This window comes from Podarcis pityusensis (genome assembly GCF_964106645.2).
Source record: "Podarcis pityusensis genome assembly, chromosome: 2".
Taxonomy (NCBI): Eukaryota; Metazoa; Chordata; class Lepidosauria; order Squamata; family Lacertidae; genus Podarcis; species Podarcis pityusensis.
In genome coordinates, this window is record NC_138029.1 from 108,828,411 (window position 1) to 108,854,286 (window position 25,876).

Below are 25,876 nucleotides of genomic sequence, written 5' to 3' on the forward strand. Positions count from 1 at the left end.
TGGGAGCAACGGGATTCGAACCACCGACCTTCTGATCAGCAAGCCCAAGAGGCTCAGTGGTTTAGACCACAGTGCCACCCGCGTCCTGTCATGTATGTATGTATAAATATACCCCCCTATCTGTCTGGGTTTCCCCAGTCACTCTGGGCCGCTTCCAACAAAATATTATACATCAAGTCATTAAAAAGTACCCCCCCCAAAGAAATCCAAAAGAACAGAGTCAACGTTAGTTTATTTAGCAAATATCTGTCAAAATTATTTCCTTTCCCCTTTTTCTTTTATACAATTCTTATGGGCAGGAAAAAACCAAATACATTTTACAACCTTCTAACAAGATTTAAATATTTTGCAACGTGCCGGCTGCAGAGAGGAGATCAAACCAGCAGCAAGCACCTAGTTATATGGCACTATAGAATGTTATCTGAAAATAAAACCAGTTTTGTTTTTGAAGGAGAAAAGTTTAAACTCATGTCTGTTTTAGAATGAAACACTTTTTCGATAAACTTCAGAGAACTGCTGTGGGTTAAAACATTTCATTAATGTGATGAAGATGAGCTTTGGAATGCAGCCTCGCAGAATCAGAGTTGGAAGGGACCCTTAGGGTCACCTAGTCCAACCCCCTGCAATGTAGGAATCTCAACTAACGTATGCATGACAAATGGCCATCCAACCTCTGCTTAAAAGCCTCCAATGAAGAGAATCCACAACCGCCTCTCATACTCTGTTGCTACAGAAATGACACTTCTCCCCAATGCCTTTTGCTTTCAGGCTGTGCTGCAGCTTCCTCAGTAAAAGCAATAATCAGTACCTCTTCAGCTTTCTGTAGATCACAGAAGTAGCCTGGAGTGCAATCTGGTTTCCTCTAGAAAGCCCTCAAACCAAAGATGAATAGAACATCCTTCCTCGTTCTTTGTGCCCAGCATGTAGTGGTGGTATACAGTGGTACCTCGGGTTAAGCACTTAATTCGTTCCGGACGTCTGTTCTTAACCTGAAGCACCACTTTAGCTAATGGGGCCTCCTGCTGCTGCCTCGCCGCCACAGCACAATTTCTGTTCTCATCCTGAAGCAAAGTTCTTAACCCGAGCTAATATTTCTGAGTTAGCAAAGTCTGTAACCTGAAGCATCTGTAACCTGAGGTATCACTGTACTGCCTTTGAACATGGAAGTTCTATTTAGCTCTCATGGCTAATAGCGAAAGACATATCCTCTGTGAACTTTAGTGCTGTCTAAGCTGAGACTGGGCTGAAGCTGTTATCTCTGCAACTCTAAGGACTAGATTAGGGGTCGGCAACCTGCGGCCCATGGGGGTCTTTTTACCGGCCCACGAGCCGCGCTGCCCGCTTGGCGAGTCCCTGTGTACTGTGCTAAACCGGCGCAGCATGGTGCGGGGACTAACTTCACGGTGCCGGAAATCGCGTCTGCGCAGACGCAATGAAGCCCACAGAGGGGGCTCTGCGGCAGTGAGCCGGCCCAGGCAAGGTAAGCCTTGCCAACCCCTGGACTAGATACCCTTTCACTTTCTTTAGATCCATGTCAATCATGCTTAAAATTCACTTGAAACTCAGTATTAGTCATGACTAATTTTGTCTTTTCAAACTGGGATTATGATGACTGGGATGACAATCCATCACACTCTTAATTAAGAGGCGTTAATAGCAAGGATACACATGCCTCGTCACTTAACTGAAGTCATTTGAAGGCAGTCATGTATTGGGAAGTTTTTAATGTCTGACATCTTATTATGTTTTTATATGTGCTGGAAGCTGCCAGAGTGGCTGGGGAAACCCAGCCAGATGGGCGGGGGTATAATAGTAGTAATAATAAAATAACAAGAATAATAAGAATAATAATAGTTGTTGTTGTCAAGGGCTGATGTTTGATTTCAATTTGGTCGATACAAGAGACGTATAGACTTCAAATTTCAAACAAATTCACTTACTGACTGCATTCTTCAACCAGGGATTTGGAGGAGGCCTATATGGGAGTTACCCCACTTTAGCTAGGGAGGAAGTGGCTGGCTCAGGACCACCCAATGACACTCACTGCTGAGAAATAATCTAAACCCAGTGTGAGGAATTCAGGGGGGAAAAGAATCAGGACTGTTTCATATGTTGCAATTCTAAACGAGTGTTGAAAAACTACAGAAACCCAACTTAGTAAGAACCTCAACTTTATATCAAAAGGTAATGCAGTTTTACTATTCCTTGTGGATGAAATACCTAGTTTCTGTGCAATATCTGAAGAAGACAAACTCACGGAGGCTGTCAACGGCTACTAGTCATAATGGCTTTATGCTCCCCTCTAGGGCTGGAGGTGCCATGCTTGGGAATACCAGTTGCTGCAAAGAACGGCAGGATGCCCTCAAGTCACCGGTGTGAAGTGGGCTTCACAACCGTGTCTGTCCATCGTGAGAAAAAGACACTGGACTGAACTTCAGGGCTGTTACTGTGTCTCAAAGAGCCGCTGTCAGAGGAAAGGATTTCCATTTCTATATAGTTCCTTTCTGCTTCCCTTGATGAGCAGAAACAGAATAAAAATTTCAAAATAAAAGCATTTGCGCAATTTATATGGGTCATGAAACTGAGGCTTTAGTGTCACAAGTAGGACTAATTCTAATCCAGGATTTAGACATGGGATGGTGCAATGAGATATTATTGGTGGGGTAGCTGAGAATCCTTTGTAGGAGACCCTGTCCCTCAGTTATTTAAAAATGTCTTACTCTTCATTGTGAATGCCATTCCAGGGTGGGTAACGCTTGCACAAGTTTCCAGAGTTCACTCTGTGCGCGACTGTTAAAATGGTTAAGTCTGTAGGGAAGACAAACTCTTGGATTAAACTCTCTCTTCACTTCGGCAGAGATGCGCTTGGCATTTTCTTTCAGTCCTCTGTTTCCCAACAACATGGGAATTACTGTGCTCCTTTGCAGAACACTCCAATAAGCTGTGGCGGGGAAAAACCCCAAAGATAATGTGCTTTGCAGATTCTGCAGGCTGGACTACTGTTCCCCCAAAATAGGAGAGTTAAAATATACTTGTTTTTTTGTGAATGGATGCCCAAAGAACCAACTCGAGTGCGGAGAAGCAATAGCCTCCTTTGAGCGAGGACAGGTAATTCTGGCATCTCCATGTAGTAAAAGGTAAAGGGACCCCTGACCATTAGGTCCAGTTGTGACCGACTCTGGGATTGCGGTGCTCATCTCGCTTTATTGGCCTAGGGAGCCAGTGTACAGCTTCCGGGTCATATGGCCAGCATGACTAAGCCGCTTCTGGCAAACCAGAGCAGCGCACGGAAACGCCGTTCACCTTCACGCCGGAGTGGTACCTATTTATCTACTTGCACTTTGACGTGCTTTCGAACTGCTAGGTTGGCAGGAGCAGGGACCGAGCAATGGGAGCTCACCCCGTCGCAGGGATTCGAACCGCCCACCTTCTGATCGGCAAGTCCTAGGCTCTGTGGTTTAACCCACAGTGCCAGGTATAGCTAAAAGATCCCTATCACAGCTGCTTCACAGGGAGAAGAATTCCTTGTCCTCAGATGAGGCATGCTCACAGCCTTATAAGGCTTTTTAAAAATTCGAAAATTTCCAAAGAGTGGGAGCAAAGTTGCCTTAGGGTCATTGCCTTGTGAAATGGCTCATCAGAACCTGCTCACACATAATAAAGTTTGGAGTATGCAGTCTGTTTCTGCTGCTGGCTTTCATCCCAGACGGAAGGGCAGGAATATCCAAAAGAAGCAGGAATGTAGGTTCGAGCCTACCCTAAACAAGGTACACCAGGAATGAAGAGTCTTGATCTGCTGAGTACCTTGTGCCAACTCCTTATTCTCCTTGGACTATTGCCTAAATTACAGGAAGGCGGCTCCAGATAGAATCATAGAATTGTAGCGTCGGAAGGGACCACAAGCGTCATCTCGTCCAACCCCCTGCAATGCAGGAATCTTTTGCCCAGCTTGAGACTCTACCCCACGATGCTGAGCCTTGTGCTCTACCTACTGAGATGATAAGGTACAAAACTGCAGGCTCAAGCTGGATGGCTGAAAAGTCTAACTGGCTGCGGGAAGCCCAGGAGTGAAAGCTAAGTTTCTCAATGGCCCACATAACAACATAAAATCTGTGCAAGCTAGGCAGGAACGGGAAATGTATTAAATAACAATGTGCAAGCACAGGAAAAAATGCAGGGTGTTGGATTGGCTGCAGGATTTAGTTTCCTGAGAATTAAAAAACCCCCGATCCCCACCCAAAAACCTCTCTTTATGCAGCCGTAAGAACTAGAAATGTGCTTCTCTCCACTCCCCTTTAAGGATTGAGTCTCTGGGAAATGCCTGGTGAATCTCCAAAGCCAAGGTAAACAATTTCCAGTGGCCACGGGTTGGGAGTGAAGTGCTCTGCCCAGGTCTTTGCCATCTCTCCATAACATGTCAGTCCACCTCCAAGGCTAGTGAAACATGTAAAATTAGCAAAGATTTGCATATACAGGTTCCAGAGTGTATCTCCAGTTCTGATCACAGTTCTGTAGCGGAGGCTACGCCTTGCATATTCCAGGTCCTTGGCTTCCAGCTCCATGCGAGACAGTGGCATCCTTTAAGCTTCCCAAAGGAAAAGGATTTAAGAACAACAACAGGGCATGGCATGTCTTCCATCGTCATTAATCCATACCAGCTAAATCCAGAGCTGTTATCCATGTGAGGTGAGAGTTGGAAGTGGTATGTTTACGCCTCCTCTACCAGCTGCCCGGGCCTCCTTAGTCCCTCCCATACTTGGGGTCTGGGATCGAATCACCACCAACTTAAGCCTTTCAAGGCCTTCCTGATACTGTACTCCTCATCATCCTGCCACTAGGCAAGGCTGAGCCTTGGGCCGTTTGTGTTGCAGATACCGAGTCCGAAAGCAGCTGCGCTGAAGGGATGCAGCTGGCAAGACATTGCTTCCTGGGGGTCAGGGCTTTCCAGACCCCTTTCTGGGGTCTCCATCTTGCATCCTTCTGCGACTGCGAACCAAACGCCGGAGTCCATTTCTGTCGCCGACAGGATTTGCCAGGAATCCTCTCCGCCATTTTGCTTCTCGATTGGCCCGGCCCAATTACTCGATAGTGACTGCGATGATGAGGGCGGACTCCTCCGCCCTCCTTGGTGGGTTGCCGGGCTGGCTCTGCACGGGGTTTTCCAACGGCTCCAGAGCAAGCGGGTGGGTCAGAGCCGGGGGTTCCTGCACAGGCTGCGGAGGCCCGGCAGCCACCTCGGGGTGACTCTTGCTCTTGTGCGCGGTGACGTTGTCCTTCTTCTCAAACTTCTTGCCGCAGAGGTCGCAGGAGAACTGGTAGAAGGAGTCCGCGTCGTGCTTCTTCATGTGCCAGTTGAGGGAGGCCTTCTGGCGGCAGGTGAACCCACAGATCTCACACCTGCATCAAATATAAAAGAAAAGGGGTGGTGATGCTCATCTGCATGAGGGGCTTCAGGGAACTCATGACTGGACAGCTCCATCCCCGTATACTAGGGGATATGTGTTTTTTGGACCCACCATATTCCTATGTCTTGTTTTAGCAGTTTTTAATATTGAATTTTAATTTGCTGCAGCCTACCTTGTGAGCTAGGGACGTGGGTGGCGCTGTGGGTTAAACCACAGAGCCTAGGACTTGCCGATCAGAAGGTCAGCGGTTCGAATCCCCGCGATGGGGTGAGCTCCCGTTGCTCGGTCCCTGCTCCTGCCAACCTAGCAGTTCAAAAGCACGTCAGCGTGCAAGTAGATAAATAGGTACTGCTCTGGCGGGAAGGTAAACGGCGTTTCCGTGCGCTGCTCTGGTTCGCCAGAAGCGGCTTAGTCATGCTGGCCACATGACCCGGAAGCTGTACGCCGGCTCCCTCGGCCAATAAAGTGAGATGAGTGCCACAACCCCAGAGTCGGCCGCGACTGGACCTAATGGTCAGGGGTCCCTTTACCTTTACCTTACCTTGGGAGCTGCTGGTGAATTTATCGTCTTCCAAAGCAACTACAGTGGACGCTCTGTCCAATGCGAACGTGATCCATGCGGGAGGCAGGTTTGCAACCCGCAGCGCTGCGTCTGCGCACGCTGCGATTCGGCACTTCTGCACATGCGCAAAGTGCGATTTAGCGCTTCTGCGCATACACGAGCGTAACCCATTCTGGTACTTCCGGGTTCAGCGCGGTGCGCAACCCGAAAAGTGTCTGTAACCCGAGGTATGACTGTACTCTATTCTGAACTTAAAAATGGAAAGCGTAATGCTGGTGGTCAAGAAAAGAAGTTTAAAGACTGCCTCAAGGCAATTTTTTAAAAAAAGTAGTATAAACACCAACAACTGGGAAACACTTGCCTGCGAGCGCTCCACTTGGAGAACAGCCTTTACCAAAGGTGTCATGGGCTTTGAAGACACTTGAACTCAGGACGCAAGGAAGAAACGTGCTAGGAGGAAGGCACGCTTGGCAAACCCTCACCGTGATCAACTCCCGCCCGGAAACCCAGGTCCCCACTGTGGAAGGACATGTGGATCCAGAATTGGCCTCCACAGTCACTTACGGACACATTGTTAAAACCGTGCTTATGGAAGACAATCTTACTTGGCTACGAGTGATCGCCAAAGAAGAAAACGCATTACTAATTGTTCTTATTATCAGTAGTACAATACAACAGTCCTTACTGTAAGGGTTTTTCTCCAGTGTGGATTCGCCGGTGGATGATCAAATTGCTGCTAGTTCGGAAGGAGCGGGCGCAGAACTCACAGATGTAGTCCCTTTTATCTGCAGGGAAGAAAAAAGTAGGTCACTGGCTATTTTGGGCCCAAGGTAACAAGCTTATATTGCAGCGAGTGTCTAATAGTTTTCCAAATATTAATCTTTTAACTACTACAGTGTACACATACAAAATCCTGTTACACATATTGGCAGGCATCCTAAGGCCCCCCCCCCCCCAATTCATGTAATGGAGGAGGTGATTTCTGCCAACTTTCCCCTTCATCTGTTGGGCACCATATCCCACATCAATCCCAAGGATGCCCCAAACCCCAAGAACAGATTTGGGGGGGGGGTTGGGGGGGGGAGCACAGGAGGAACACAAAGGCAGGATAGCATTGTTTTGTGAATGTGAACACAGTTCCGTTAATGGAAGGAGAGTTAGGATCCAAATAACAAAAATGCTCTCTCTCACACACACCAAATCCTAAATCAAAGCAGTTCAATGGAGAACAAACCTCTGAAAATGTTTCAAGTATCTTTCAAGATACATCTATATCTAGCAAGACAACAAAAGCAGATTTTGCAAACCTCTATGGTTATCAATGAGGGACACAGGTGGTGCTGTGGGTTAAACCACAGAGCCTAGGACTTGCTGATCAGAAGGTCGGCGGTTCGAATCCCTGCGACGGGGTGAGCTCCCGTTGCTCGGTCCCTGCTCCTGCCAACCTAGCAGTTTGAAAGCCCATCAAAGTGCAAGTAGATAAATAGGTACCGCTCTGGCGGGAAGGTAAACGGCGTTTCCGTGCGCTGCTCTGGTTCGCCAGAAGCGGCTTAGTCATGCTGGCCACATGACCTGGAAGCTGTATGCCGGCTTCCTCGGCCAATAAAGCGAGATGAGCGCCGCAACCCCAGAGTCGGCCACGACTGGACCTAATGGTCAGGGGTCCCTTTACCTTTTACCTATGATTATCAAAGGACTTACAGTTCGAATCTGGAAGGATAAACTATTTTTTATATCTCTATCTATCTATAATTTCACACCATCTTTCTTTTGAGTGAATAATTGTGCACTGGGCAATGTTTTCTGATCTTGCATGCCATGCTGCCATGTTTCTGCGAGTCTCACACTGCCAATCTTAAATCCTCTTGAAAAGTCTGAAGACTAACTCAATACCCTGAAATGAAAACCAACCTCAAATAATAGCTGTGGGGCCTGCCCAAATATATACCTCTAGACACCATAGTATGTTCTTCTACATAATTTGCTCCCTTCTGGGAGCAGGAACTTGAACCCGTTCAGGACCAATCTATGGCTAGCTGCTCTCCACATCATCTCGTGGATGGAATAAGGGGGCAGGAAAGGGTTCGCCAAAGGCAAGTTAAAAGCACTTAAAGAGCTGGGCTGGTAGGGATCCTAACCAGGTGGGATCCTACAAGAATCCTCACCGCTGTGCAGTTTCTCGTGCTCCTTAAGGTGCTTCTTGAAGTTGAAGGACTTGCCGCAGCTGGGGTCAGAGCAGGTGAACGTTTTTTGGTGAACATGCTGATATTTCTTGTGGTGCTGAGGGGGCAGAAAAAGAGGTTAAAGTGGAACAAAAACTCTGCCTACTGCAACAAAACTGCTTTACAAAAACAGAGCAAAGCAATCTTCCTGAATAGATAAAATACATCACATAATGGCATGACAAATTGCAGTCTCAGAAATGTGCCCGTCCGCTGCCTCTTTACATGGCTTTGATGAAGCAAGGTGGGATTCTGCTGTGGTAGGTATGCTGCCCCAGGGAGCTTTGCATGCCCACCACCTCCAGCATCTAATGTCCCTACGAGGAGGGCATGAAGGACCATGCCCAATGAATGATCCTCCACAGTTCTTTCTGCCCATCAGATATGTAAATTGCTGGGGCATGAAATCCTTGAAGGGGTGGGGCTCCCATGGAAATTTTCTGCAGTTAACTAGGGACAGGGGACGTGGGTGGCGCTGTGGGTTAAAGCACAGAACCTAGGGCTTGACGATCAGAAGGTTGGCGGTTTGAATCCCCGCGACGGGGTGAGCTCCCGTTGCTCGGTCCCTGCTCCTGCCAACCTAGCAGTTCGAAAGCACGTCAAAGTGCAAGTAGATAAATAGGTACCACTCTGGTGGGAAGGTAAATGGCATTTCCGTGCGCTGCTCTGGTTTGCCAGAAGCAGCTTAGTCATGCTGGACACATGACCCGGAAGCTGTACGCCGGCTCCCTCGGCCAATAAAGCGAGATGAGCGCCACAACCCCAGAGTTGGCCACGACTGGACCCAATGTTCAGGTGTCCCTTTACCTTTTAACTAGGGACAGAGTGTGTTGAAGCAAAAGTCAGGTGTTCCAGAAATTCTGCAAATGCCATCTCAACCGTCAAGATAACCCTACAATTATTTGGTGCAAGAATGAGCACCTAGATGTTGATATTCACTTGTTTTGAGATGTGGTACCTGGCTTGCTTTGATGCTATGCTTATCTGCGGGCCCTGGGATACTGGACTCTCAGCCTAGAGAGGGGAGCTATCTGTAAGCCTCGGACGATTGCCGCCTATATGCCCTCACAGGTCAGGTGCAGAGATGGGAGGTTCTGGCCAAGCCAACATACGTTTAACGTATTAGCACTTTGCAGACAAGCCCTGGCGACCTCTCACTGTGGTGGTGTCTGTCCCAAGACTGTAAAGGCAGTGAGGTTCTGCACACTGTGTTGTAAGTTGATACCTTTCTTTAATAAAACGCTAAGACTGGTCATTCTGGTGTTTTTGACATCCTCCTTTGGCCTCCCTGCCTCAAACCACTTGCTCAGGCTCTCCTTTGGGTTTGTAGTTCAGAACATAAGAGTTTGTGTGGACAATATGCTGGTCCTCAACTAAAGGGTGGCGCTGTGGTCTAAACCACTGAGTCTCTTGGGCTTGCTGATCAGAAGGTTGGTGGTTTGAATCCACCCAACGGGGGTGAGCTCCCATTGCTTTGTCCCTGCTCCTGCCAACCCAGCAGTTCGAAAGCACCCCAGTGCAAGTAGATAAATAGGTACCACTGCGGCGGGAAGGGAAATGGCATTTCTCTGCGCTCTGGTTTCCGTCATGGCGTTCCGTTGCACCAGAAGCGGTTTAGTCCTGCTGGCCACATGACCCAGAAAGCTGTCTGTGGACAAACGCCGGCTCCCTCGGCCTGAAAGCGAGATGAGCACTCGAACCCCATAGTCGCCTTTGACGGGACTTAACTGTCCAGGGGTCCTTTATATATTTTTTAAAACTTTTGGTCCTCAACTAGTGGGCCAGTAGGCTGCACTAAACCTTTCTCTGATCACCTATCAATATGGCGGCCTTTCCTGCTGCTATGCGAGTGGTCATACAGTATGTTCCCCACCAAACCGGATTTCCTAAAATTACAGAATTTTAGAGCTGCAAGGGACCGTGGAGGTAATCTAATACAACCCCTTGCTCTGTGCAGGAATCTGCAAATGTATCTCCAACAGGCTTTTGTTTAACTGCCTCCTACGAAGGAGACCTTATCACCTCCCGAGGCAGTCAAATAGTCCTGGCTGACCAATTCACGTTTCCTCAGGATTCGACCATTTCCAAGTGCTCCATGTCCCCTCTCTGCCCTTGTGCATGGGGAAGTGCTTCCTGCCACTGATCCGTCACTTACATTCAAATATTGGCGGTTGGAGAAGATCTTCCCGCAGCCATCATAGTCGCAGAGGAGGATCTCTCGCTTGGCTGCCTTCCTGCGAAGAAAGGCAGAGGAAACTCAGGTTCAATCCCTGACATCTCCAGGTTCCCCGTTCTTAAACCCTGAAGAGCTGCTGCCAGCCGGTGTAGACAGTACTGAGATAGATGGACAAATGATCTGATTCGGCACAAGGCAGCTTCCTATGTTCTTATGTCAAGCATCAAGCACTGGATTACTCAAAAACGATATGGTCAGATGTCATATACTTGGCCAAATATTTTTATAGGGTCAACTTTCTCAGAACAGCATCACTATATTTAAGCAGCTGCTATACTTAGGCTGTTTTTTTAAGGAGAACAATGGGTGAGATTTAGTAGGTGCAATGGAATTCCCCTTCCTCCCTTCTAGAGCTCCTGCCTCTCTTTCTACTCTGGAAGGTTCCCCGACACCTACTGAAAAACAAAAAGCAGTATTTAAAGGTGTTTGTGCTAAGCTGACAGCCGGCCCATTCTTCAAGCATCACCAGATTCATGGAATATTTGACCATGGACAAATAATAGGGATTCAATGTTGTTGTTTAGTCGTTTAGTCATGTCCGACTCTTCGTGACCCCATGGACCAGAGCATGCCAGGCACTCCTGTCTTCCACTGCCTCCCGCAGTTTGGTCAGACTCATGCTGGTAGCTTTGAGAACACTGTCCAACGATCTCATCCTCTGTCGTCCCCTTCTCCTTGTGCCCTCCATCTTTCCCAACATCAGGGTCTTTTTCAGGGAGTCTTCTCTTCTCATGAGGTGGCCAAAGTATTGGAGCCTCAGCTTCAGGATCTGTCCTTCCAGTGAGCACTCAGGGCTGATTTCCCTAAGAATGGAGAGGTTTGATCTTCTTGCAGTCCATGGGACTCTCAAGAGTCTCCTCCAGCACCATAATTCAAAAGCATCAATTCTTCGGCGATCAGCCTTCTTTATAGTCCAGCTCTCACTTCCATACATCACTACCGGGAAAACCATGGCTTTAACTATACGGACCTTTGTTGGTAAGATGCTGTCTAGGTTTGCCATCGCCTTTCTCCCAAGGAGCAGGCGTCTTTTAATTTCGTGACTGCTGTCACCATCTGCAGTGATCATGGAGCCCAAGAAAGTAAAATCTCTCACTGCCTCCATTTCTTCCCCTTCTATTTGCCAGGAGGTGATGGGCCCAGTGGCCATGATCTTTGTTTTTTTGATGTTGAGCTTCAGACCATATTTTGCGCTCTCCTCTTTCACCCTCATTAAAAGGTTCTTTAATTGCTCCTCACTTTCTGCCATCAAGGTTGTGTCATCTGCATATCGGAGGTTGTTGATATTTCTTCCGGCAATCTTAATTCTGGCTTGGGATTCATCCAGCCCAGCCTTTCGCATGATGAATTTTGCATATAAGTTAAATAAGCAGGGAGACAATATACAGCCTTGCCGTACTCCTTTCCCAATTTTGAACCAGTCAGTTGTTCCATATCCAGTTCTAACTGTAGCTTCTTGTCCCATATAGAGATTTCTCAGGAGACTAGGGTTAGGGCTAGGGATTCAATAGATCAGTCCATTTGTCTAGCATGACCACCTTAATCTAACCATGAATTAGAGGCCTTCTTCCATGGTCCCTACGCTATGGGCCACTTCTGGAGAGGTTAAAGGCATGCCCTTTGGGCTCAAAAAGCCAATGGACCAGCACCCACCTGATTCTCTTTGGACCAATCTGGGCCACATCCTCATCACCAGGCTGTGCCCGCTTCTTGCAACTGTACAGGAAGAAATAAGCTTGGTAAGCATAGCAATGAAAGGGTCTTCCATGTAACAACAAAAAGGATCCTTCCCCAGAAGGGTCTTTAGGCTGCCACCGTGGCAAGGATGAGGGAAGCAGCCGTCTTTAAAAGTGGTGGGAAAATGGAAGGGGCACAGTGCCAGATTTATGTATGAGCTAAACAAGCGATAGCCAGTGTGGTGTAGTGGTTAAGAGTGGTGGACTTGTAATCTGGTGAACTGGTTTTGCTTCCCCACTCCTCCACATGCAGCTGCTGGGTGACCTTGGGCCAGTCACACTTCTCTGAAGTCTCTCAGCCCCACTCACCTCACAGAGTGTTTGTTGTGGGGGAGGAAGGGAGAATGTTAGCCGCTTTGAGACTCCTTTGGGTAGTGATAAAGCGGGATATCAAACCCAAACTCTTCTTCTTCTTAGGGCCCCACTCTCTTGGGGGCCCCCAAAAAAATTAAAAGGGAAAAAACCTGGATGTACATTTCCAAAATATAAGATAAAAAACAAATAAAATAAAACCTACATACAGCAACAGTGTTTTGTGTTGTTGTGTAGGCTCCTATGATGTAAGTAATAGGCCCCGCCTGCTAACCTGCTCCCTAAAATATCACTGGTTTGCTCATTTCTATATACAGGGTGCCTACATTTTGCATGGACTGGTTGTATGGCAACATGTACAAATGGCTTTAGATATCTATTAGCTCCATAAATTACCCTATAGCATATATTCAACACAAAAAACAACGACAATTTGACAAAGGACAGCTGGACATATAAAGGGCCCCATTACCTTCAGTAGCTTAGGGCCTCATCAAACCTAAATCCGGCCCTGAAGGGGCAAAAGCTTGTCTGCTAAGTACTTGAGCCCTGAACAGTTGCTCTGGCCACCCAGGAACCAAACTAACTTGACAGGATGCAACACCACTGCAACGCTACCGGACTCTAAAGGATGGGTGGCATGCCACAAGAGCCAATCAGCTAATTAACAGTGGCAGACTAGGACCTGGCAGACCAGAGTTCAAATCCCAGCTCAACTGGGCACTTCACAGACTCACAGCTTAATGCATCTCACATGGTTGTTGTGAGTTTTAAAATGGAGAGTGGGGAGGACCATGGAAGTTGCTTTGAGCTCCTTGGAGGAAAGATGGGATAGACCATCTTGAAAGACCTACATTGGCTCCCAGTACATTTCCGAGCACAATTCAAAGTGTTGGTGCTGACCTTTAAAGCCCTAAATGGCCTCGGTCCTGTATACCTGAAGGAGTGTCTCCACCTCCATCGTTCTGCCCAGACACTGAGGTCCAGCTCTGAGGGCCTTCTGGTGGTTCCCTCACTGCGAGAAGCCAAGTTACAGGGAACCAGGCAGAGGGCCTTCTCGGTAGTGGCGCCCGCCCTATGGAACGCCCTCCCACCAGATGTCAAAGAGAACAATTACCAGACTTTTAGAAGACATCTGAAGGCAGCCCTGTTTAGGGAAACTTTTAATGTTTGATGTATTACAGTATTTTCATATTTTGTTGGAAGCTGCCCAGAGTGGCTGGGGAAGCCCAGCCAGATGGGCAGGGTATAAATAATAAATTATTATTATTATATAGAAAAGTCGTAATAATAAGAACAGCAGCGTTAAACTAGAAATGCTTGCACAGTCCTTAACTGGTGGTAATGCCCCGCAAAGCCCATTTACCTGTCCAGGGAAGGATGATAATTCTCATCTTGCAGGTCATCTGTATATACCAGGTTGTCTTCCTCTCTTTCGTCATCTTCCTGCTCTGGTTGGTCAGGCACAGACTCTGGCGTCTCCTCTGGTAGAGGCAAAGTGCTGCAGAGAATACAAAATAATTAAAATAAAAACTAAGTGAGGGGGCGCAGGGCTCAAAGATCCTTCAACGTAGAAAGGGGCATCGGTTCATACAGCTCAGCCCTTCCTGACATCAAAGGCAGGAGAGTTTCCCGTAACTGCTAAGCTTACTGAGAGATGCCTGCACAGCCTTTTTCCATGAATGTGTTATCAAGGTTGCTGTGGAGGTGGGCAACTTCAAACTGCCTTGGAGACAAGGCTTTTGAAGGTCCCTAAACTCCATTACAGGGACGCGGGTGGCGCTGTGGGTTAAACCACAGAGCCTAGGACTTGCCAATCAGAAAGTCTGCAGTTCGAATCCCCGCAACAGGGTGAGCTCCCGTTGCTCGGTCCCTGCTCCTGCCAACCTAGCTGTTTGAAAGCACGTCAAAGTGCAAGTAGATAAATAGGTACCGCTCCAGCGGGAAGGTAAACAGTGTTTCTGTGCGCTGCTATGGTTCGCCAGAAGCGGCTTAGTCATGCTGGCCACATGACCTGGAAACTGTACGCCGGCTCCCTTGGCCGATAAAGCGAGATGAGCGCCGCAACGCCAGAGTCGGCCACAACTGGACCTAATAGTCAGGGGTCCCTTTACCCTTTACCTTTTTAAACTCCATTACCTAGAGCAGTAACCAACAGACCCTATGCAAACAACAACAAATGACAAAAAATGCTTTTAAAAAATGTATCAACAGATATATGGTTCATCAACATACCGGGTATACATATCACCAATGGGTGACTGGGGAGCATAGCAATTTTGTGAACGCCGCAATCACTATTTAGCCGACCCTTGTAGCCAGCCTCTGCTGTGAAACAGGAAAGCCCAATTCTTCCTTAGCTCAGTCATCTGAGGAAAGATGCCTGTCCTGCCAATGTGGAGATCCACGTTGACATTCTCACTCAAGGGTGCCCTGAGAGAAGGCAGAAGTGAAGAAACCAGGCCAGGGAGCTGATGCCATGTGCTCCTGAGAAGTCCCATCGGTCAGCCTGCAGAAACTCTGCTGGTCTGCGTTTTGCACCATTTGTTTGCTTTATTATTTTAAAGTCGTAAACTGCCTCTTGTATCTAGGCAGCCAGGCAGCATGGAAACTGACCTTTCAGGTTCTGTGACTTCTGTGGCAGCTGGAATCTCTTCGGAGGGAGTCGCTGCAAGAGGAAACATTCACAGTTAGAACTGGGTGAGACAGCCACAGAATGTGCATACATAGGAACACAGGAAGCGGCCTGATACTCAGCCCGGCCAATGGCCCATCTAGGTCCTCTAGCTGTCTAGGGTTTGGGGCAGTGGATCTGTCCCAGCCTAGCTGGGGATGCTAGGGATTGAGACTGCGGCCTTGTGCAGTGAAATCAGCAGAACTGCATGCTTTGTAACCTGGGAAACCTCCAGTCCGCGAGGAACAATGAAGATGATATAAAAGACCCCACTGAAAACACAGTCTAAACCAGGAACAGTACAAAATTACAGTCGTACCTTGGTTGACGAATGCCTTGCAACTTGAACGCTTTGGCTCCCGAACGCCGCAAAGCCGGAAGTGAGTGTTCTGGTTTGAAAACGTTCTTTGGAACCCGAACGTCCGACATGGCTTCCGATTGGCTGCAGGAGCTTCCTGCAGCCAATCGGAAGCCACACTTTGGTTTCCGAACGTTTTAGAAGTCGAACGGACTTCCGGAATGGATTCTGTTCAACGTCCAAGGTACAACTGTATAGAGGAGTCTTTCTGCTATTACATAGGCAGATGTTTTTCCCATAAATAAACCTCCTTTTTAATACCAGCAATTTGCGTTTTTGTGTCAATAAGGTACAAGATGTTTTCTAACCACCACCGCCTTTGTTATTCCAACTCAATTACAATTACGGTGGTACCTCGGGTTACAGACGCTTCAGGTTACAGACTCTGCTAACCCAGAAATAGTACCTCAGGTTAAGAACTTTTCTTCAGGATAAGCACAGAAATCGTGCTCCAGTGGCATGGCGGCAGCGGGAGGCCCCATTAGCTAAAGTGGTGCTTCAGGTTAAGAACAGTTTCAGGATAAGTCCGGACCTCCGGAACGAATTAAGTTCTTAACCCGAGGTACCACTGTAATTCAAGCAATTACCATTTAGAAAAGAATATACAGAAATTACATAGACATATTATCAAAACCTACATTGCTAATTAATAGATCTTTTCTGGTACGTGTCTTTCGAATAAAATGAGATGCTACATTTCTCTTTGTTTTGCTTTAAAAACCTGTGGCAGGCTTGGTAATGATAATAATTCCTTAAGCATGCCCCCCTCCTCAAATAGCCCCCAAGGGGCATATAAAAAAGTTATCAATGACAGAATCCTACCTGCAGGATAATCTAAATACACAGAGAAGGAAGAACAAAAAAATGAACTAGAAATTCATTCAGATTCTCTGTGGTTTCTGATTATTTGACAGTATTGGAGGAGATTTATTCAATTTCTCGGTAACCATAAGAATTTGACAGGCAAGCTTTGCAGACCATATTCCACAATTTGTAACGTAATGGTGCTTGCTTATTAAGCGAGCTGAATTTATTACTGTACTTTTCTGTGTATAAGACGAGCTTTTTTTTACTCTAAAATAAGGTTTGAAAACTGGGGGCTTCTTCTACACGGATAGTGGATAGGGGTGACGGGTGATCGGTTGCAGCCATGAACTGCAGCTTGTCATTGACAATTTTGTGTGTGATTGGTGGCTGTGGCAAGGGGTTCTTTGTATTGGCTCCTGCTGTGTTAAATGGGTGTGTGATTGGTTGATGGGTCAATGGCTGTTGTGGATTGGCTACTGCCGTGGCAAGTTTGCTTGCTGTTTCCGGCAGATGCTTGTTGCAGACGCAAGTGATTGTCAATCTCTGTCAATCCCCTCCTCAAAAAAGCTCCACAACTTTGGGCCAGCCTCCCTCAAAAAAAGCTCCACAACTTTGGGTCATTTTCTTAAATAGGGGGCGTCTTATACACGGGCGCGTGTTATACATGGAAAAGTATGGTATTTCACTTACTGGGCCAGCCCTTTCCAGGCTGCTTTTACTTTCAGGTGCACCCAACAATTGCATCTCACACTCCAACGTAACACCCTCCTATAGCCTCTAACCCAATTGGGGCCTCTTCGGTCCCTAATCATCCAAGAAGTAGAAGGGTTTGGATTTGATACCCTGCCTTTCACTCCCTTTAAGGAGTCTCAAAACGGCTAACAATTTCCTTTCCCTTCCTCCCCCACAACAAACACTCTATGAGGTGAGTGAGGCTGAGAGACTTCAGAGAAGTGAGACTAGCCCATGGGTAGGCAAACTAAGGCCCGGGGGCCGGATCTGGCCCAATCGCCTTCTAAATCCGGCCCACGGACAGTCCGGGAATCAGCATGTTTTTACATGAGTAGAATGTGTCCTTTTACCGGTATTTAAAATGCATCTCTGGGTTATTTGTGGGGCCTGCCTGGTGTTTTTACATGAGTAGAATGTGTGCTTTTATTTAAAATGCATCTCTGGCTTATTTGTGGGGCACAGGAATTCATTCATTTCCCCCCCCCCAAATATAGTCCAGCCCCCCACAAGGTGTGAGGGACAGTGGACCGGCCCCCTGCTGAAAAAGTATGCTGAGCCCTGGACTAGCCCAAGGTCACCCAGCAGCTGCATGTGAAGGAGTGGGGAAGCGAACCCGGTTCACCAGATTACGAGTCCACCGCTCTTAACCACTACACCACACTGGCTCTCAAGTTCAAGGACTTCCCTCCAGCATCCTACAAGCAGCCAGCCCCCCTCACCTGTCTCATCGGGGTTCTGGTCGCTCAGCAATCCCGCCTCCTCGCCAAGGACCGTTCCGCTGCCAGGAGAGAGGCACGCCGATCTCTCTCCGTCCGCACCGCCCTCCCCATCCTCTTTGGAAGATGGCTCTGCCTCGTCCACTGGGCTTGGTGAGTTTGAAGCGAGCGCTAAGGAGAAGGCATGGGCTGCTGCCGCCCTGCGGAGGGAACGCCGGTGCCGGATGATGCGGGAGGGCGGGGGGCTGGGCTTGGAACGCACGGCTTTCTCCTCTGGACACCTGGAGGCTGCCTTGCAGGGGGACGGAGGGCACGTCTGCGAGGTGGCGGGGCTCCAAGAGAAGGTGTGACCGGCTAGGCACTCCCATACCATGCTGCTTGGGACTTCTTTCTGGTCCAGCAACGAGGGCTTCACATTAGGGATGAAGCCACATTCCTGGCTGTGATTGTGAGAAAGGACGACAAGGTGCTGCAGAGCGTCAGGAGGAAGAGGCTCGGAAACAACTTTGGAGCTGTCCTGTCCTGGGAAGAAGAAAGGGGAAACCAGCATGACACAGGCTTGCTACAAGGGACCCAATATCCCCATGTATAACTCTCCCTGTGGGACACAGGTGGTGCTGTGGGTTAAACCACAGAGCCTAGGACTTGCCGATCAGAAGGTCGGCGGTTCGAATCCCCGCGACAGGGTGAGCTCCCGTGGCTCGGTCCCTGCTCCTGCCCACCTAGCAGTTTAAAAGCATGTCAAAGTGCAAGTAGATAAATAGGTACCACTCTGGCGGGAAGGTAAACGGCGTTTCCGTGCGCTGTTCTGGTTCGCCAGAAGCGGCTTAGTCATGCTGGCCACATGACCCGGAAGCTGTACGCTGGCTCCCTCGGCCAATAAAGCGAGTTGAGCGCCATAACCCCAGAGTCGGCCACGACTGGACCTAATGGTCAGGGGTCCGTTTACCTTTGCCTATAACGCTCCCCTACACACACATGCATGCAAGGATTCCACCTCCCTACATTCTAGACCTAAGTGCAGGGTTTTACTTCTGTGGTGAGAATGCTTGACACTGGGGTGTTTCAGGGATAGAAGTGCATCACAGCTGAGCTTAGAAAAAGTAAAGCATAGCTATTGGATGCTGCTAAGTCGCTTATTCGTTCTTCCCTCACCCTGCAAAAAGAGAGGTCAACTGAAACAATATACGCAAACTTCATAATCCAAGTTAAGTCTTTTGTTCAGCCACATCCAGCACCCAAAGGTCATGTCGAAAGGGAAACAGAAGTAAGTCCTCTGCTAATTTGCAGATTTTGTGTGATATTAACTTGATCTACGTAACTGTTTAATGAACTCAAAGGTTGACACAGCGCAGCAGTGAGCTTACATGCTATACTACATTTTTATTAACAATTATTACGGGGCTGATCTACGCCTCCAGAAAAAGCTCTAGCCTGTTACCTTCTCCAATGGGTTAATTTTCTATGTGCAGGATTTTATATATGAGGGGAATGATCAATTGAGTTACCTGTATTACATATACTTGTGGTATAGAGGGTAAAAATGTAAAAGATTGAGATTGGGTGGACATGAAATGCCCTGCAGCAAGTACATTAAACCTTAGAGGTAGGCAAAATAACACAGTGACCATTAATTAACCACAATAGTAAATGGCTGTAAAAAGTTTTTACATCTGTAGAAAGAGAAAAAAATCTGCCATCTTGGCCCAAACCAGTAGTAATAGAATTGATTTTCACCATCTGTTGGGAACTTTAGGGCCGCTACTCCCAAAGTTGAGGCTTGCTCTAGTTTCAGAGAAGTATCACAGGCCCCCCAAACTAAAACTTGCTTTTTTTTTTAAGAGCCTGCTGACACACATGTTTAAAAGAAATACTCGTCTATTGTATATCCATGACAAATTACAGTGCGAGTCTTTTGCTGGCTGGAATCAGACTCCTTCCCCTTTTAACGGGGATACTGTAAACGTTTGTGCAGATTGTTGGAGCTTTTGAGAAAGCCTGTCCTGCTACGATCTCCAGTGACTCAGGTAAGCCCACTGCCCCCCCCCCCAATTACCATGTGAAACATTTGTCCAAGTGGGCAAACAGGCTATGCGGTTAAAAAACCCACCCAAACACATTGTACTTATCTGCCAGACTACTGTGAGATCACTTTAATACATACTAATAAAATGCATTTTCTACAGAGAACCTGCAAGGATTCTTACCTGTTTTTGGAACTGAGCCTTGTGAACTGTACCTGAATGAGAAAGAGAAGAGGCAGGAAGGTGAGCAGGCAAAATACAGGGGTCTGCACTTGATTTGCAGCAACTGCTTTCCTCAATATTACTGATGAAATAAGAAGTTGAGCATTTGCTAGAGCAGGGCTGAGGAACCTATGGTCTTCCAGATGTTGCTGGGAGTCCCATAAGTCAACATGGCCAGTGTTCAGGAATGGTGGGAGCTGGACTCTTGACAACATCCCAAGTGTCATCGGGCCACCATCGTTGCTTCAGGGATTTTATATCAGGCCAAATTTAAATGAGACATCAGATATGTAAATTGACTTCCCTATGTGAGGTTGCATGCGCTGTATTAATGCACTATCAAACTCTGATAGGTACCAGCAACACCACTGGAACAGAACATTGTGTCTGGATCCCTTCACAGGTATGTATTTTTGTATATCAAAGGCATTACCTTTAAACCAGGCCTCGGTAATCCCTGTAACAACCAGGAAAATTAGGTCCATATTATCTGTGTACTGCAAGGGAGGGTGGGGGAGACAAGCAAAAACCGAGAAACAGCAGCTTGCTCAAAACTAACCATCTCCATCTCCCACAAACCTGCCTGGCTTTTTGTCAGACTTGCCACTTCTCACCTGCACATATCCAGTTACTTCAGCGCATGCAAATCTAGCACTTGACACACAGGTAAAGCAGGCCAAGGAATAGGCAGGTGGAAGTCAAGTTCTCCCTGAAGCAGCTTCCTCACCTGTCCAGCAGGTACTTGGCCAGCTGGGAGTGCAAAGAGAACCCCAGCTGCTCCTTCAGCTGACACCACTGCTCCAGGTGGCTGCCGATTCGGATGCGGCACTTGCTTCGCCGCGCATCCAGCTCCTTGCGCTTCTGCTTGCGAATCGTTTCGGAGGCCCGCTGGCGGCCCTGGCGCCCGTGGTCCATCATCTCCCAAGCTGCCTCGCTGGAAAAAGGCAATGGGAGTTGTGATCCACGAGGAACTCCCAACTGAGCCACGCAAGCAAGCTATAAAGAGCAGACACTGCGGTGAACGTTTCCTCCATCAATGGCTGAGCAAACCCTGCTGGTCCACCCCATTCCCTTGCCTAAGGGTCTTCCTCAGAAGGCACTGCTGCCTGCAAAGGGGTCGCCAAAGGGAACACCGAACGGTTTTAGCTGGCGGAGAAGGCAGGAAATATTCTTGCATGTTCCTGAAGCCACATTCTATTTTGGACACTTTAATAATGTGATTTTAGATTTGTGTATTGGAGGGTGGGGTGGGGTGTTTATGTTATGTTGTAAATAACCTTCCAATAAAAATTTAAAATAAAATAATAATAATAATGTGATTTTAATGTAAAGGTGTTTTGGGTAAGCTGCTTTCAGAGCTCATCAGGATGCAGAGACCTGTCCTTGCGCTGTCAGTCTCTAAAGTGCCACAACTCTACCTTTCAGAGGTTACATATGACCCAAGCTCCCTTGTGTACACTCCCAAGAAACCATACCCCTTTCACCAGTGGTCAGCAAACTTTTTCAGCAGGGGGCCGGTCCACTGTCCCTCAGACCTTGTGGGGGGGGCTGGACTATATTTTGAAAGAAATTGATGAACAAATTCCTATGCCCCACAAATAACCCAGAGATGCATTTTAAATAAAAGGACACATTCTACTCATGTAAAAACAAGCTGATTCCCGGACCGTCCACGGATTTAGAAGGCGAGTGGGCTGGATCCGGCCCCCGAACCTTAGTTTGCCTATCCATGCCTTTTACAATGCACATGTCTGCTGCTAGATATTGCATCTTAAACCCCCTGGCATTCCCCCTCTCCCTATTATTACTGGAATGATGCAGTACCTGTCAAACTAGAATTTGACTATGCCACTTCTCTATCTTATGAAGCAGCAGGTGGGTCAGAATCTACTGGGTGACCTCTAGGTGCTTTGTGAAAGACTTGCAAGACTTCCTCCACCTGTTTAACAATGGCAACTGCAAGATGGTGCCATTGTTGGTGGTTTCTTCGGAATCCCTGAACTGCCACAACTCAGAAAGAGATTTGTACTTTTATACTTGTCAACCCAGTCTAAGGCTTGGTGTGTGAGCAACGGGTAACTTGCCTCTTCCTCTGGACTGTCATTTTGCAACTGGCTCCTCGTCCACTCCAATATTTTGCACCATTTGGGTGTCAGTTCCTTGTGGCGGGGTGAAACTTGGGCTTATTTCACCAGGGGCAAAGACCCAGGTTTGGCATGCACATTTGTGCAGACACACACACACACACACACACACACACAGAGAGAGACTGGGAGCCTCAGTGTCCCCCCTCTGGAGGCTTCACCCTGGGCAAAAAACCTGGCTAGACCCCCCCACCCCCACCTGGTAGCTACAGCTCTGCCTTGTGGATCAGTATTTTGCACCATTTGGATCCCAGCAAAAAAACAAATAAATAAAAAATGAAGTAAATCCTGATGTCTGCCCATCCTTACTGTACAGAAATGCCTTAACAAAACAAAACAAAAAGGAAGAACAGAACAGAAAAAGGAGGCAAAAAACAGCAAAAGCACAAATGGATTATCTTGAGGTTTAATGTTACAGGAAAAAAGAAGAGTACTTTTCTTGATGAAAGAAATTGACTAACTCCCCCTTGGAATAATAAAGATCAGAATCGAAGGATGATAGATTGGAAGGGACCCCCCGAGTCATCTAGTCGAACCCCCTGCAGAGTCCTCCCCCTATAGTCTTCTGGGTGTTACAACGTGTCTGTTCTTTTGGCCCACACAGCGCAGAGATGCATTGACGGGGTGGGGGGGTGAACGGGGGAACCTGCCCAGCGCCCCCCAACTCGTGCCATTCTCGTGCTCCGCCGACGCTGCCGGTCCTCCCCCTCGAATCCACAGTCCCGCCCCTCCCTCTCCCTCAAGCCAACGGCTGCCAGCCCCTCTCGGGCCGCGGCCAATCAGAGGCCAGCGCGCAGCGGCCGGGGGAGGGGGAGGGGGAGAGGAGCGCCGCTTTCCCTCCGTTACCCGCGCGCCCCTCCTTCCTCCACCAACCGTCTCGCTCAGGCTTCGCTCCGGAGCGCCAGCTCTCTCGCCGCCGTCCACTCCATCTCCCCGCGTTGGTGCGGGCAGCGCTGTTCCGTTGAGGACTCCCTATGGATACAGGGGACGGGGAGGGGGCCCACCGCGAGGCACCGTGGCCCCTTTAAGAGCGGCGAATGCTCCTCCTCCGCCCCTCACTCTTCGCTGACACACGAGAGGAAGAGCGGCGAAATATGGCAGCTGAGGAGGAGGACGGGAGGGGGCGGGGCGGAGAAGCCCCCTTGCCCTCGCGCGCCTGGTCACGTGGCCTCGCCGCTGGGTCCCCGGTGGTTCATGGGAGTTGTAGTTCACTCGGCAATGCGCGTAGGGCCGGCCGGCCGCTTGGCTTTAGGTAGAGCGACGTTGAATGTGGGCAACCGCGTGTCTTTTCCCACCTGGCAAACGATGCTGGTTTTAACTTCACAATCTTTGATTTTATCCTCCAAGTCCGGTCCCTGCCAGTGGCATTGGATTTGAATCGATTTTATGTATTTGTTGTAATTGTTTGTTGGTGTAATTGTTGGTTTTTTAATGGTACACACACAAAAAAACACACACGCACACACACACACACAAAATTCTCTATTTTTTTAATAGTAGATTGCTTCAGGATGCCTTCTGGAAAGTGACACCCATTCATGAAACAAATAATAGACATAATTTTTTGAACTCTCAAGTTTCCGAGAAAGGTAATTTATTGTGGCTTAACTGCACGTTAAAAAAAATGTCTGCAAATGTGACATAAAGGCTGACAGCATCAACCCGGCCGTGTGGGAATCCCTTGCAGATGACCGCATTGCCTGCAGACAAGCAGTCAGGTTGTGTAGGCACAGCAGTGGCCAGGGGAGGAATGACCGCTGGGAGAAGCGCAGAGAGAAATGCCATGTGCATCTGTAGCAGCACAACCGGATGCCTTCATCTGCCCCAGCTGCAACAAAACGGGTCTCTTCCATATCAATCTCTACAGCAAAGGCAGATCTAGGGGAGCACAATCAGTTCAGTCCCAGCAGGAATGGAGCTTCTGGTGCGCCTGTGGATTTTTATTACTTTCTATTGGATCAACCAATGACAAACCTAGACAGCATCTTAAAAAGCAGAGACATCACCTTGCCGACAAAGGTCCGTATAGTAAAAGCTATGGTTTTCCCAGTAGTGATGTATGGAAGTGAGAGCTGGACCATAAAGAAGGCTGATCACCAAAGAATTGATGCTTTTGAATTATGGTGCTGGAGGAGACTCTTGAGAGTCCCATGGACTGCAAGAAGATCAAACCTCTCCATTCTTAGGGAAATCAGCCCTGAGTGCTCACTGGAAGGACAGATCGTGAAGCTGAGGCTCCAATACTTTGGCCACCTCATGAGAAGAGAAGACTCCCTGGAAAAGACACTGATGTTGGGAAAGATGGAGGGCACAAGGAGACGGGGACGACAGAGGACGAGATGGTTGGACAGTGTTCTGGAAGCTATGAGCATGAGTTTGACCAAACTGCTGGAGGCAGTGGAAGACAGGAGTGCCTGGCATGCTCTGGTCCATGTGGTCACGAAGAGTCGGACACGACTAAACAACAACAATGGATCAATGTGACCTAAAGACATGTGTTTTTCTGGTGCCACGCTACCCCACCAACCGGGTGATTTCTACAGCAGTGCAGCAGCCACAGAGGCGTGTTTTGTGGTGCCCTGCTGCCCCACAGCTCAACTGACTGGTGCAGCAGATGGAGATGTTAGGGGCCCAGCAACACCTGCTTAAATTTGGTTTCAATCCTACCCACTGAGCAGTGAGCAAATGGGGAGTCACAATCTCCCCTGCTGGCATACAGGAGAGATGAGGATCAGAGATGCCCATTATGATGTGCCAGAATCTGATTGGATGCCCAGGCAGCACATTGTCTACTCAATAGGATAAGAGCAGGCCCCTCAGTTGAGCACCAGCCAGCATATGACAGCCAAGCTCAGAGCAATGGTAGCATCCTGAGGTGGAAACTAGAACCAAAGGAGACAATTAGAACAATGGCTGCTGCTTACAGAACAACGAGGAGGAGGACCCGCCTTCCCAAGAGAACGAAACAGACGATTCGGAAAGCCGCACATAAGAAGCTCCTGCCAAAGCAGAGAAAGCCAAATCTGAAGCAGGGGCGGAAGGTGGTAGACCAGGTGACGGCACCTGTAAAGCAGGATGTGAAGCATCCCTGCGATGAGTTCATCTCTAAAGTGTTGAGTCAGCTGCACCGCGACAGGGTGCCCATATCGACCAGGGCCAAAGGGAAGATGATCACTTTCATAAGGAGGTTCTATAACAATATGACTAACCACGCCAAGAGCAGCAAGAAAGCCCAGAGGACCTCCACCATCGGCTCGCGGGAACTACACAAAGCACTGAAAGGTGTGCTGCGCAAGAATCAAGCTGCGGAGTTGGTGAAATCCGTCCGCAAAGTGACACGGCGCCGATAGGACGACGTTCGTCCCAGTCTCCTTTGGCTGGCGCAAGTGAGATCCACGGGGGAGAAGAGACGAATGCGCCAGCCTTCCAAAGCAAGACAAAAACCCACCTGATGAAAAGTCCTGATGCTACCCTAAAGATACCGAGAAATACTTCACTTTAAAGAAAACAACATCTCACAGGAGCACTGTGTTGATCACCATCCTGACTAAACTAAGAAGGGTTCTGAGCTGCAGAAGAATCCCTGCATCTCCGGAAAACCTTTGGGAGAAGAAACATCTTATTCTTAGGAATATAATAAAATGGGATTCTACCAGGATCTTTAGCTTGGGTGTGGTTACCTTTCCTTCCAATAAAGCAAGGTGTTTAGGGTTACCGCAGAAGGCA

The 25,876-nt window shown here is 48.2% G+C and overlaps 1 protein-coding gene and 1 long non-coding RNA gene across 3 annotated transcripts; one reads left to right on the top strand and one right to left on the bottom strand.

The window, feature by feature from the left end:
- Nucleotides 1–221: 221 nt before the first annotated feature.
- LOC308470188 lies at nucleotides 222–2,551 on the top strand. The gene is made up of 2 exons (XR_013982235.1): nucleotides 222–926; nucleotides 1,138–2,551. It is a non-coding gene; the product is annotated as an uncharacterized lncRNA (long non-coding RNA).
- On the bottom strand, nucleotides 2,155–25,839 carry ZNF692 (zinc finger protein 692). 2 transcript variants are annotated; one of them, XM_080992540.1, is made up of 11 exons: nucleotides 23,024–25,839; nucleotides 20,734–20,940; nucleotides 19,968–19,999; nucleotides 17,764–18,282; nucleotides 15,090–15,141; nucleotides 13,840–13,974; nucleotides 12,079–12,141; nucleotides 10,345–10,423; nucleotides 8,133–8,247; nucleotides 6,653–6,752; nucleotides 2,155–5,397 (listed from the first exon to the last, which is right to left on the bottom strand). In XM_080992540.1, the coding sequence occupies exons 2-11, from the start codon at nucleotides 20,922–20,924 to the stop codon at nucleotides 5,079–5,081; spliced, it is 1,605 nt and encodes a 534-aa protein (XP_080848666.1). In that variant the 5' UTR covers nucleotides 20,925–20,940; nucleotides 23,024–25,839; the 3' UTR covers nucleotides 2,155–5,078. The 2 variants fall into 2 exon arrangements, with proteins under 2 accessions (XP_080848666.1, XP_080848667.1); XM_080992541.1 differs by having other exon boundaries at nucleotides 20,734–21,002.
- Nucleotides 25,840–25,876: the final 37 nt, after the last annotated feature.